We start from the raw sequence: 13,504 nt of genomic DNA on the forward strand, positions 1-13,504 counted from the left end.
GTCTGGCCATCCTTATGTTATGTTAATATTTACTGCAGCCAAAGGGTGTTTTCCTTTTAGACATGAACAAAAGCAATGTAAATGCTGACTTTGATAAACAACCCATTTCACTCCCCACTGCATCCGCTAATCGTTTTGTTGTCCAACTGTAAAAGTTCTCTACAAATCTAAAACTTACCAGTCTAGTTATAACAATTCAAACAATTCCAAGCCAACAATTATGTCCAGAATAAACTTTATCTTTCCAGATTACAAGCATCCACCTCAATCACTGTCAAAAAAGCCTCAAATTTTTCAGCAATTAATGAAAAGTACAGAAGCCTACTTTATTTTACAGCTTTCACCATAATAAAATTTGTGCAAGATCTCAGTGAAACCAATATGCCAAGCGAGAAATGCAGATTACTCCATAATACAATTAAAATGACAAGTGACAGCAGAAAACAGGGACTTACTCAGTATTAATGTGAGATCAGACGCCCATGGAATCGCCTATTTCTTACACAGGAGAAGTCTGAACTTCTAACATGCAGGCAGGGAGCATGGCTCGGGTTTCCTTACTGCAGGACAGCCCTGTAGACTGGGTCTCCGCCCCCGCATATAAGAGCTAGCCAGGAATGCTAGACTATGCCTGCACTACAAGCCCATTAATCTACCAGCCTAGAGAGCAGCTTGTGGGGTGGGGCCAGCTGCACCCCCCCAGGTACCCCAGGGTGGGGCGAATCTGCAGCGTGGGGCCGGATGTGCCCCCCCCAGGTACCCCGGGGTGGGGCGAATCGGCGGGGTGGGGCCGGATGTGCCCCCCCCCCGAGGTACCCCGGGGTGGGGAGAATCGGCGGGGTGGGGCCGGATGTGCCCCCCCCCGAGGTACCCCGGGGTGGGGAGAATCGGCGGGGTGGGGCCGGATGTGCCCCCCCCCCCGAGGTACCCCGGGGTGGGGAGAATCGGCGGGGTGGGGAGAATCGGCGGGGTGGGGCCGGATGTGCCCCCCCCCCCGAGGTACCCCGGGGTGGGGAGAATCGGCGGGGTGGGGCCGGATGTGCCCCCCCCCAGGCACCCCAGGGTGGGGCGGACCTGCCCTGCAGTCAGCCCCGACCGAGGGCTGTGCACGAGCAGTACCCAGGAGACTGAACGCGAAGCCGATCCCGAGGGAGGCGACCGGGCTCCAGGGCAGAGGGAGCGGCCCGGGGCGGGACACCAGCGCGGCCCCCGCGTGGGGGGAGGGGCGGGGGCTGCTCCCAGTGAGGCGAGACCAGCCCAGGGCCCCCGTTGCCTTGGTGACCGACACCCCCCCCTTACCTTCCACCACACCGCAGAGGAAGCGCCGGGCCCCGGCCACCGTCTCGGTCTCCGTGTCCGTCTCCTCCCCGCTCGGGCCCGGCCCCGCGGAGGCCCCCGCCGGTTCCAGCGGCGCCACCGGCACCCCGGCCGGGCTGGGGCTGCCCTGGGGCTCCCGCTCCTCCAGCGCCGCCTGCCCCTCCTTCTGCACCATGCTGCCGCCCGCCAGCGCCGCCAGGGACCCCCGCCTGTGCCGGGCCCGGCCCAGCCCTTTGTCTCCGGCTCCCCCGCGCCGACCCGGGCGCCCCAGCCGCCGCTTCCTGTTTATGGGGCCCTGCGCCTGCGCGGGGAACCGGCCCCAACCGGTCCGCGCCGCCCAGCCCGGAGCCGCCCCGCCCCGCCCGCTCGGGAGGAGACGCCGCCGCCCCGGGGGTCTCGCGTCCGGCCCGACAGCGGCCTGGCACCGCGGGAGCCGCAGGGCTTCGAAGGGGACAACGGGCTGAGGAGAAGGTGTTACCTCAGGGGGAACACAGGGGATCAGCCCCCTAACGCGCATGCGTACAGCCTGAGGCCCGGCGAGGGGAGTGCCACTGCGCATGCCCGTCGGCTCAGAGGGGGGAGGGGGAAATGAAGTGGCGGCTCACTACGCGTGCGCAGAGACGATAGCGCGCTAGTGCGCATGTCTCGGAGGCCAGAGGGGGGGAGGGGAGAGGCGGCAGAATGTTAATGCGCAAGCGTCGAGAGGAGAAGGGCACATGCGCAGTTAACTCGCAGCGGTCCGTGTGTTTACTCTGCGTACGCGCACGCGCTTCCCGCCCGGGGTAGCCCATGGCGGCTTCGCGAGAGGCCAGCCGCTGGACGGATGGGGTAGCTCAGTGCGCATGTGCAGGGGGAGGAAAGGCGCCGCTTGACCCACTTTCCGCAGCCGCCTTGCCCCGCCCCCAAGGCTGGCTGAGTGGCCTCTCGCCGCGCGAGGTCTGCCACCTCTCCCAAGCTAAGCAGGGCCCGGCTGGGTCAGCCCTGGAGGGGAGACCACGTGCTCGCCTCCCTTGAACCCTGGCTGTCTACACGAGGAAGAGGAGCACAGACCGAATGCTGCCCAAGGGGAACAGCCTGCACAGGACTTACCCAGCCAGCCAGTGACAAGACTCCCCTGCAGCAGGAAGTCACCCCTTGCAGGGGCTGGGATAGGAAACCCTAAGGCTAACCCAAAGAAGTGGGCTGTAGTCCACAAAAGCTTATGCTCTAATACATTTGTTAGTCTCTAAGGTGCCACAAGTACTCCTGTTCTTCTTTTTGTAAGAACACCAGATGCCTGCTGCCCCATTTGCTATCACTGGGAGTGAAAATGCAGCATCCGTGGATTGAGAGGAATGTACGTGAGAACTAATGAGGCCTCGGACATTAGGGGCCAGATCCTTCTCCGAGTCTGTATGCAAAGTACATGTGACAAGGGCTGGAGTTATTCTGAACTTTCATTGCTGTAACTGACCTGTAGGATTGGCACATTTTGCTTCCCTCTTTAGGAATGAGAAGTACAAAGGCCTAAGGGACTCTAGTCTCCCAGGAGAAAGTGAGGTCACAGAGAATATGAGTGACACTGAACTCAATTCTGGTCCCACAGCCTGGTCTACACTACAGAAATGTACCATTCAAACCTCCTAGAACCCTGGTCGTGGTGGATTCTCCATCACTGACCATTTTAAAATCAAGATTGGATGTTTTTCTACAAGCTCTTGTTGGTGTTGGTGTCACTAGGCATAACCCCAGGTAACTCGGGAGGGTGGAAGGCCACTAGTGTCAATGAAGCCTTCCTGCACTAGGCCCAAAAGAACCAAACTTATCCCATGTTTAAACTCAAATCGACCTCACAAGCCAGGTGCAATTGGAATATGTAAGCAACCAGTTATCTGTGTGCAACCCCCTGCTCATACCGGTATTGAGCGGTAATAATGAAGCCTGCATGTTTGTGGCTGAAGGGAAAATAACAGTTCAAAGGGGAAAAGGACAAGATAACGGTTTAAAGAAGTTACTAACAAGCTAGGCTTATAGCTGCCAAGAATGACTTAACTGCTTAAATGTAATTGCTATTTGCTTAGTAACTGTTACCAGGGAAGGGAGGGGTAGAGGGGGGGTTGAGGCTTAGCTGTAAAATGTATAAGAAGAAAGAAACTGCTTATAGTGTGATTGATCTGAGACGTGCCAGTCTCCTTGCACCGCTTTGGGATCCCAAATAAACGTTGACTGCTTCTCCACCCTGGTGTGTTTATTGGCGCGAAGCACACCGGGCAACGAACCCCGCTGTTGCTGTCCTCGGGCCCTCTGTGCCGGCAACACTCTGCTCTAGGAATTATTCTGGGGCAGTTCTCTGGCCTGGGCTATGCAGGAGGTCAGACAAGATGATCACCGTTGTCCCTTCTGGCCTTGGAATTGATGAATCTTGTAAAAACACTTATCAACACAAAAGTACTTGGGCTGGTTTTACAGTCTGGGATAGGCTTGATTTACACAAGTCTGAGAACTAGTTCACTCTGGTTTCCGAGCCACTGCAGACATGGACCAATTTAAACGGTTCAATTAGTCCTCCTGCGGCTGTCCCACAGTGCACTGCAGGTCCTTTGCAGTCTCCCAGAATCCACTGCTTCTCTTATGTGTGGGTTAGGTATGCAGCCAGAAGCCATTGGCACTGAAACAGTTTAGAATGGCGTCTTGTGGATGCAGGACAATCCTGCTCTGGTTCTTCAACCAGATCAGCCCGCCTGATTGTTGAATTCCTTGAACTGTGCTTACGCCAGTCCTGTCCAATCACTTCAGTTACAAATAGTTCAGCTCTCCTATAGACAGTGCAGCAGCAAAGAGAGAATGAAGCCCAAGCCAGAGGAAGCAGCAAAGCTCCACTCATCTACGAGAGAACATCCTCAGTTACGTTTAAAATACTCTTTGAACAAGCTGCTCTTAAAAGAAGTTGCCAGCTCCTCTCTGTGCGTGGCTTGAAACATAACATTGGGTTCACGGGCTAGCGCATGGGGCAGACACATTGTCCTGTGCCCCAGATACTGGTTGATTTGGGGTGTGAGAGATCATGAACAGAGAACTTTGTAAAAGGAATATTAGTTATCTGTATGACAGCACCTGGGACCCCACTGTGCACACACACCCAGCAAGAGAATCACTGTAATGAAGAGCTCACGGTCTAAATAGACAGGACAGGCAAAGAGTGGGAGGGGAAACTGAAGTACAGCCATGGAGTGACTTCCCCAAGGTCACAGGTCAATGACAGAGCCAAGAATAAAATCCAGGTCTCCTGACACTCAGTCCAATGCCCTACCCACTAGGCAGTGCTACTTCTCGGGATAGCAACAAGTCAACACACTTTGAAAATATAATGAACTAAAATGAAGAGCTTCAGTTACAGGATCAAATGAACCTGAAAAAATAGAGATGGGTAGCAGGTTTCACAGGAGCAACTAAAGGATCTGGGACATGGTGCTTGAATTCCTCAGCGCTTGAAACCCCATAAAGACAAAAAACAAGGAGCGGGGATGAGGTGACAGGAAAATACCGTTTCAGCTTTCTGCGTGTCTGTTCCTTGGCGGGCAATCGACATGTATCCAGGAGGAAACAGCTGATTGGCAACCCTGAGTTTAAGTAGGGTCAGGGGAACAGGTGTGTTCCGTGTAAATATGTGACATTGGAGAAAGCGAGTTCTCTTGGGTTGAGTTCATCCTGGTAAAGCTAGTGTTATTCATGGTATACAGACAGAGAAGTAGATTTAAAAAAAAAAAAAAAAAACACTTGCTTGAAAGTTGCAACGTGGCACTATTTTATTCTGAGAATTCAGAAGGAGAACATACAAGAACCCAGAAACAGAGAGAGAGAAAGCAGACTGCTCCCTAAGGCAGAGAGAGACACAACTCATCCAATTTTGCTTTTAAGGAGGCTCTTTCCAGACAACTATCTGCTGACACACTTTGCTACAGACCCCTCTAGCCTGCAAGCTGGACCAGGGAACCCCTATGCCCCCTTCTTGAGGTGATAGATTGCAATTCCAGCTGTCCTAAATACACCACAGCTAGAAATTATAACTAATCTACACAAGTTACAGTTGTCTATAGTTTACCTATACTTTATGAATTTGTGACATGGAGGCCATAGGTCAAATCCACTGTACTTCTAGGGAAAATTAATTTTCCTGTAGCAGCTGTAAAAACCCAGGCTAACCTGAAACGTTCCAAAGCTGTGGTCTGCAGAATAAAATCTGCAGAATAAAAGCAATGGGGTTAGGGAGTTGGGAGGAGTCTCCTGAGAGGTTCGCTGTCATGAAATGCAAGAGGCTGACAACTCAGAGTCCAATGCCAACTCTCCATCAAGTGTGTCCAGATTACACCTATCACTTGTCTTTAGACAGTTGATTCATGCCAGCCAGGCGGGGACGACCTCTCCACCACTCATAGCAGCTGAGGTCCCTGGAGGATCTATTTCTGGACCATCACCATTTGTCTTGTAGGCTGATGGGGTTGGTGCCTATCATTTTTCTGCAGCCAGCAGCCCATCTTGTTTGCTGGTGGTGACTCCCCATTAGATAATCATTCACCCTGCTGAGAGACCAATGGACGGACATGCACCTGGAGACAAAGTGCAGGTTCACTGGAACCACAGGTTCATCAATACCCTTGGGGAGAGAACAGAAAAAGGAGCAACAGTACTGCTGCGTTGTTTCCTGGCTCCCTTGCATTGTAGGCCGCTGTAATTCCTACCCTCAGGGCTGGAAAATGCCTTCTGCTGATCAATAGCACGCTCAGGCTTCGGTTGTAACCCCTGTGCAGCAATTTCGAGCTGACCTCCAAGCCATGCAGTAGTTTGATTGTCACCCCCGCACTGCCTGCAAAATGGAAGCTAGCAAACAGCTGTGAGCCAGTGCTAACATCACTCTGTCCTGCACACCTACAGGCATCAGCTGGGGGATTCTCTCCCAGGCACAGCTTAGTGGCATGGGACACAGACAGCAACGTCAGTGCTTTCTCGGCAGACAACTCTGCCACGTGGATGCGCTCTGGCATCGTTATTTATACAGGAAATACAGTTAAACCTCAGCAGCATTAAACTCACCAGCTCCACAGGAACTTGGCTGGCCAGCCACCTTCCCCCTTCATCAGCTAGGAAGCAGACTCTCAGCCCTCTCCAGAGACCTTCTCAAACAGGGTCTTCTGCGGCATGCAGTGCTTAATTTGTGCCAGGGCTGAGCCCCGGCACCTCTGGGCCTGGCGCATCAGTTATGAAACTAAAAAAATTTGCTTGAGCCCCGGCACGTCTTTCATTACAAATTAAGCTGTGGCACCATGTCCAGAAAGTCAGACCAAGGGGGTGTACGGGAAACAATTTCCAGAGTGACGGAGCCTTCAGAGAGCCCCTTGTTAGCCATCCCAGGCCAAGCACCCTTGCTGACCACAGCATGGCCTGGGGAGAGAGGCAGGCGAATGTAGCGCGCTTCACCCTCTTGTTCCAGGCAGAGAACCGGCTGCTGGTTTGATTGCTGCTGATCAGCTCATGCAGTAGTGTCAGCTGCGGGAATTATTAGTTATCTGAGCGTCCAGAGGCCCCAGCCGAGAGCAGGCCCCGCTTGTGGCCGATGCTGTGCAAATGCAGAGACAGTCCCTGTCCCAGGCGGCTCCCGCCTAGACAGGCCGGACAATGGGCGGGAGGGAGGGGAGCCCAGCAGCTCAGTGGCAGAGCAAGGACAAGAACTCACAGCTCCTGACTGCCAGGCCAGCGCTTGTTCCATTAGACCCCATTCGCGGTCTGGCTTTGTAAAGCTCCAGGCGCATCTTCCCCAGAGAATTATTTCTCATTTCCGTAGTGCTGGGTTGTCAAGTGCTGACCTGGCTCAGGCCGGCTGCTCAGCTGTGAGGGGGGGTCTGCAAGTAGCCAGGGAAAGTCTGCCGGAGGGGGCTCCAGCCCCCCTGTCAGCCCCTGCCTACCCAAGCTCAGCTCCCCTCCCCTCCCCCTGCTGGCCTTTCTCAGAGCCCTTCCGCTTCCCCCAACACGGTGCCAGGGCAGGCTGGTCTGAGCTTAACCCCTTGTTCCCCGGGTCAGGCCGCAGCCCTGCCCCCATGCTAGAGAAGGGGGGATAGATGGGCCGTTAAGATGCATGCAGCGCTTTACGGTCTGCCATCGCCTGCGGCAGGGCACCGGCTCCCAGCCTGGCAATGGGAGGACCCAAGGAGCTAAGAGGGCCCTGTGGGTTTGGGGTGCTGAGGAGGTGTTTGAGCATCCCTCTGCCACAAGGGGGCACTCTGAGCCAGCCCATGGCAGGCCTGGCTCTAGGTCCCATTGGCCAAGCTGGGCAGGGTGTGAAGGGCCTGGCCTGGCCTGGTTCACGCCCAGAGCACCCCAAGAAAGGGGGATGGAGCTGCCCCGGGAGCAAGAGCTGGGCCCCCCGCAAACTAGCCTTGCCAGGCGGCTCCCAGCGTCCTGACTGCCAGCCCCCCACGGCCCCAGCCGCGCTCACAGGGGCAATCACACACACACACACCCCACCCCACCCTGTGACCACAGCCCAGCTGGAGCTCCAGGGGGCAGGGGAGAGATGAGCGGAAAGTTACCCCCACCCCCATCTAACCCACCTCCATGCTGCCGGGACGGCTCCCCAGTCCCCTGGCCTGTGCTCCGCAGGCACAGCCGCCCCCCACCCCCAGATGTGCATCCTGCGTGCTCCCTTCCCCCTCACACCGGCTCCTGGCTGGGCCTGACCTGTCTGCCCTCTCCCAATCTCTGCACAGGCCTTTGGAAAAACCAGAGACCAGCTCCCTGTCTGTCCCCCCCAAATCCATCCCCTTGGGGGGTTCACAGGCCCAGGATATGAGGGGGGGGTCAGGCTGCTGGGAGGCTGCCCTCGCCCTGCTGACAGGACTAGCAAGGCCCAGCGATCAGCCCGGCCGTCAGACGGGAATCTGCTGAGCACGAACGCTTGTTTGCCAGTATGCGCCTGGATAGGGGCTGGAACTAGGAGTGCAGGGGGCTGCAGCACCCCCTGACTTGAACTGGTTTCCTTTATACACAGGGTTTAGCGTTTGGTTCAATGGCTCTCAGCACCCCCCACTATAAAAAATGTTCCAGCCCCCCAGTGCGCCTGGGGCATGAGAACATGGGCCATAGACGGTCCCCGTCCCGGACCCTCCGGCCCCTATCGCAGCAACCCCGTCGGAGCAGCCCCTTCCTAGACATCACAAGCTCCATCTTAAAGCTAGTTCGGGTGTTTGCCCCACTGCTCCCAGGGGGAGGCTGTTCCAGCCCCTCACCCCTCCAGTGATGAGAAGCCTGCTGCTCCACTCCAGCCTGAATTGCTCACAGCCGGTTTATCCCCATGCGTTGGGCCGACATTGTCCCTTAGCTTCAGCAGCGCCTCCCCGCCGTCGGATTTCGAATGCGCAAGCGGGGCCCGCTCGACTGTTCAGAACAAGCCCAACTCTGCTCTGGGACAGCGATGCTGGGCGCTGGCCGTCAGTCCCAGTGCTGCAGCCATCCCTGTAGCGTTGCTGCCGTGGTGCAAGGACGAGCCCGGCCAAGCCGCCAGACGCTCCCGGCTGGCTGCCTCCTCCTGCCATGCCAGATGCTGGTTTTAGTGCTCACGCTGAAGTGGTGCTGCGGGCATGTGGCCTTGAGCTGGGCATGCCCCTGCCCCCTGGCCGCAGAGCTGTTCCCTTAGCCTCCGCGTGTAAGCACAGCGCTGCATGGCCCCGCTCAGCCTCGCGGCCCGGCTCCGCGCCTGCGCCCGGTAGAATTCAGCTCTTTTGAACCTGGGGGACCAGAACTGGACACATGGTCCAGCTGCCATCTTAGCGTCAGCATCTCAGCCAGTCTGCCCTCCTGCAGATCGCAGGCCACAGCCCCTCCTCTGGGGTTTCCAGCGGATGAGCCCCAGCTTAGAGCGGGAATTTTAACCCGTCCCACCTGAGCCAGGCGCTCCCGGCGGGGGTGCAGTAAGCGCTGGCGTCAGGTGGCTGCCCCAGGCGCTGAACCTCCCACCAGCTCATGGGGATGCAGGGCCGATGGCTGCCCAGAGGTTCGGGGGGGGAGGGGGGGGGCTGGGGTAAAACCTGACCCTAAGGCCACCCCCCTTCCAAAACCCTACAGTGCAGAGTAAACGAAATAGTGTAAGAAGGGGGCAGGGGTCAAAGAGAGCCCAGGCCTGTGGGGTTGCTGCCCTCCCCCCCGCCCCCCGCCAGGGCTAGGGGGCTGTGTCCCACATGTAGCCAGGGGGCTGCTCCCAGTCCTGCCTCTCCCTGAGCTCTGGGCCCCCCCAGATGCCATCCCTACTTCCCGGTGCTTGGCCTGGTGGGTGGCCTCAGGCCAGCACAACGATGCCAGTGGGGCGACGGGCACCTGAGGTGGGAGAGTCCTTCCCTGCACTAGTGAGAGCAGCTCCTGGCGCTGATGGTGCCACGACGCCATGCACCACGTCACGACACCACTCACGCACCCTTCCGCCATTTTGGGGGGCCCTCCGTAAATTGCCCCTGTGGTCCTCCCCCACACAGCCCCGTGGCCACCCCCAGGATCGAGTCGGGGCCCTTCACTACGGCAAGCATGAGCTGCTACAGCTGGGTCCGCAGCTCCAAGGAGCCTCAACTGGGGCTGGGATGGACTCGGCCCTGCATGGCTCGGGCCCCAGGGTGGGGGCACCCGGTAGGTTAGACTTGCTCCCTGCGCGTGGGTGAATCAAGGGCCTTTCTAATGCCCCCAGCCGGGCATCACAATTGCACCGTGGGCCCCTGCAGCGTTTCCCCCCGTGAAGCCCCTGCACGTGCCCGCGTGGGCCCGACACCTCCAACAGCGCACATGGGTGGGCACTCACCCTGCAGCACCCCTGGCAGCCCCAGTGCTGGAGAGGGGTCTTGGAAGGCAGGAGCGCTGCCCGGGGTGGTGTGCCGAGCCCCACCCCCACCCCCAGAGCACACCCCCCAACCAACCCCTGTCCCGCCAGGTCCTAGCCGGGACCCCACCTCCAGGTAGCACTCTATGGCTGGGCCCCCCGCCCCACAGATGCCCAGACACAGCAGGGTGGTGCATAGCGACTGTGGTTGATTTTATTGTACTTTTGATCATTGTTATTATACAAAATATACAGAGTTGAAAATGCAAAGCGGCTAGTGGGGCCCAGCACCCCGGTGTGGGGCACACGCCATGCGGCCAGGGGCGGGGCAGGGCACTGGCGCTGAACGCTGTCGCACGGGGCAGGAGAGGAGCAAGAGGGCAGCCGAAAGGACAATGCTCCCCTCCAACACAGAGCGACCCCAGCCCCACCAGGTGGAAGGGGGCGGGGCTGTCTGGATGAGAGTGAGGCTCGGCCCCTCCCACAAAGGGGCCCTCGCTCAGGCTAGAGGCGTGGGAATGTGTGGGTGAGGGGGGTGCCCGGGCTCTGGGGTAGGGGGAGAGCTGGGTCCTGGGGCAGGGCCAGGGGGATGGAACGAAGGAACATTAAAAACCCGTCCGGACAGCGAGATCTCTGGGGCAGGAGGATGAGGGAGTATTGTCGGCCATGGTCCGGGAGCCAGACCCTGCTGGGGAACGGCTCACGGGGCATGGGAGGGAGCCCCGGCTCCCCAGCCTGCAAAAAGCCCTGAAGGGGACACAGGGGAACGGTCCTGCCCCGGGCCCAGAGCATGCGGGGCTTGAGCACCAGCGACCTGTGGGGCAAGGCTGGTGCCAGCCTCCTAGTTTGTCCCCATCTAGGGACAGGGCCCCATGCAAAGGGTGGCTCCAGCCAGGAGCGTTTCCTTTGCTAATCAGCAGCGGCCCCCACAAGCCCTCCCGCCTCCCCCGGCTTGGGTGCTGCTAAGATGGCTCCAGCCCAGCCCTCGGCTACCAGTCCCTGACGAAGAGGCTGCAGCTTGGGCAGCCGGGCTGGGTGGGTTGTCTGCCCCCGTGCACCACCTGAGCTCTAGCGGCACAGGGCCCAGCGCTCCCCTTCCCATACCCAGGCTGAGAGCAGGACAGGCCGAGAGCCATGCAGGCTTGGCAGGGAATGATCCTACAAAGCCAGTGGTGATGGCTGGCCAGGGCCGTCTGCTGCCCTGGGCTCCGGCAGACCCGTCTTTCCCAGCTGATGGGCCCTGGTCACGGAGCCGCTTCCCCGGGGAGATTCCCCAGGCTGCCTCTGGCTCTGCCTTGTGCCGCAGCCCTCAGCCCTGACAGCAGCGCTCAACCCACCTCTCCCACCACTGCCGAGGCCTGCCAGGCTAGGAGCACGTGGAGCCCGCCTCCCTGCCCAGATGAACAGCTCCACTCAGCTATTAGGAATGGGGAGCAGGCCCCAGCCTGAGGGACAGAGCCCGGGAAGCGCCTTGGTGCAGCATGCAATTGACTTGTGGAACTTCCCGCTGCAGGAGATTGTAACGGCAGCTGGCCCAGCACGGCTCCAACAAGGCCATCGCTGTGACCAGGAACCGCGTCTGCAGAGAGCATTACAGCGGCTGTGGCGTCTCAGAGCCAGGGCTGGAGCTAATCTGCAGGCGGGGTCCGGAGGCACCTGCCCCATGTGCAGCGCAGGAGATGGGGCCACATCTTCCTCTGAAGCCCCAGGCACTGGCCACTGCTGGTGATAAAATATCCTCAGGGACGTCTGTGCTGCCCCTCGGGGGCGCTAGGGATGACACCCCCTGTCATCAGAGGGACCCCAGGGACCAGGCTGTCCCTGGCGGCGCTGGCTGGGCTGTGATGCCTAGGAAGGGCATGCACTGGCCACGCACAAGCCCCGTGGCTCTGTCTGGCTCCCAGTCTGTCCTGCCCCATGTCAGCCCGAGGCAGACGGCCGGCTGGCTGCCGAGCTCTTCCCCCTCAACCAACGCGAACCCGATCGTCTGCCCAGCTCATGGTGTCGTCTCGCTTCTGGGCTTCTCTGGGACCCTCTGTGCAGCCCCCCGGCTCCCATCACCTGCCCACGTCGGCCTGAGCACAGGGGCCCCCAGCAGGTGCCTGAGCGACACCCTCTGGGCTCCTAGCCCCTTCCTCCATCTGGGGTGCAGCCTTGGCCCCACTTTGCTCAGGGCTGGGGGGGTGAGATCTCAGCAGCTGGGCGGGGGAGGCCCCAGAGCCACCCACTGGCCCTGCCGCGTGCCGCCCGCTGCGACTGACCGGAGTGAAGTGGCAGTGGGGAGCCGCAGGCAGGAAAGAAGCCGGTTGTGCCTGGATCCAGCAGAGAGCAGGGCCCGGGAGCAACAGAGTGCAAGGAACTGAAGAGCCGGTCAAAGAGGCTGGCCATGACTGGACTCTCTGCTTCTCCAATACACCCCCCCACACTACCGGTGACACCCCCGGGGCTAACCTGGGCTGGGCCCCTCTGTTAGATGATTTAAGGGAAATGTTTCACCCAGGCACAAAGTGCCAGCTGGATTCCTGGCGCCTGATGCCCCCAGCCGTCCCGGAGAGGTTGGGCAAGCTGCCCCACAGTTCATCTGTGCTCGGTGCCCGCCCCGCTAACCCGCCCTCCCAGCCAAGCCCCTCTGCCACGAGCCGCGGGGCCCACCGAGCGGCCGGGACATGGTGCAAGACCGGCGCCTCCTGGCTCGGCCCCGACAGTCACTGCCCCAGCGCCCCTGATGGGACGGAGGCCTCATGGTGAAAGGCTTCCCGGCCCATTCCCCAGCCACTCACCGCCCCGGGCTCTTGGGGCCACCTCATTCCCCTGTCGCTGGCCAAGCCCACCCCAGCCTCCTGCTCCCGACGCCTAACGCAGGCCACCACCCCGTGAGCGCTCAGGGACGCGCCCAGCCTGCCTGCCTTCTCCAGGGGATCCGGGCACCGCCCCTCTGCCCACCCCGCGGGCGGGGTGACGGCCCCCGTGATGGACGGCGACGGGGTCTGGCCCAGGTTTGACGAAAGCACCTGGAACCGGTGGGTGTGGGCCACATGCCGCCCCCTGCTGGCTATGGCTGGAGCTACAGAGGAACCCATGCGCAGGCTATCCAGATGGCGTCCTGGAGCTGGGGCCAGAGACGAGGGAGGGAAGGGAGCCAGCTCTGAACCCTCCAGAGGGGGGTCACTGTGAACCGGGGTGCGGGAGCTGCTTGCTGCGCGGTGGAGGCCTAGCAGGACGGGGTGGGTGCTGTCTGGAGCCAGGCAGCTCCGCTTCTCCGCTATGGGCGTAGGAAGGTCCGTTTGGGCCCAGATGCCCCGGGACAGCGCTTGCCTTCTGCCAGGCTGTGCCCACGCTCCGCCCCCAGGAGCA

At 59.6% G+C, this 13,504-nt stretch overlaps 1 protein-coding gene across 1 annotated transcript in view; it reads right to left on the reverse strand.

Moving 5' to 3' along the window:
• The window catches only part of OGA (O-GlcNAcase), a 55,856-nt gene extending 54,033 nt beyond the window's left edge, over positions 1–1,823 (reverse strand). Inside the window, exon 1 of the mRNA XM_054035959.1 lies at positions 1,300–1,823. Within this exon, the coding sequence (XP_053891934.1) occupies positions 1,300–1,492 (193 nt within the window). The 5' untranslated portion in view covers positions 1,493–1,823. The remainder of the gene's footprint in view (positions 1–1,299) is intronic.
• Positions 1,824–13,504: the final 11,681 nt, after the last annotated feature.

This window comes from Malaclemys terrapin, chromosome 7 (assembly GCF_027887155.1).
Source record: "Malaclemys terrapin pileata isolate rMalTer1 chromosome 7, rMalTer1.hap1, whole genome shotgun sequence".
Taxonomy (NCBI): domain Eukaryota; kingdom Metazoa; phylum Chordata; order Testudines; family Emydidae; genus Malaclemys; species Malaclemys terrapin.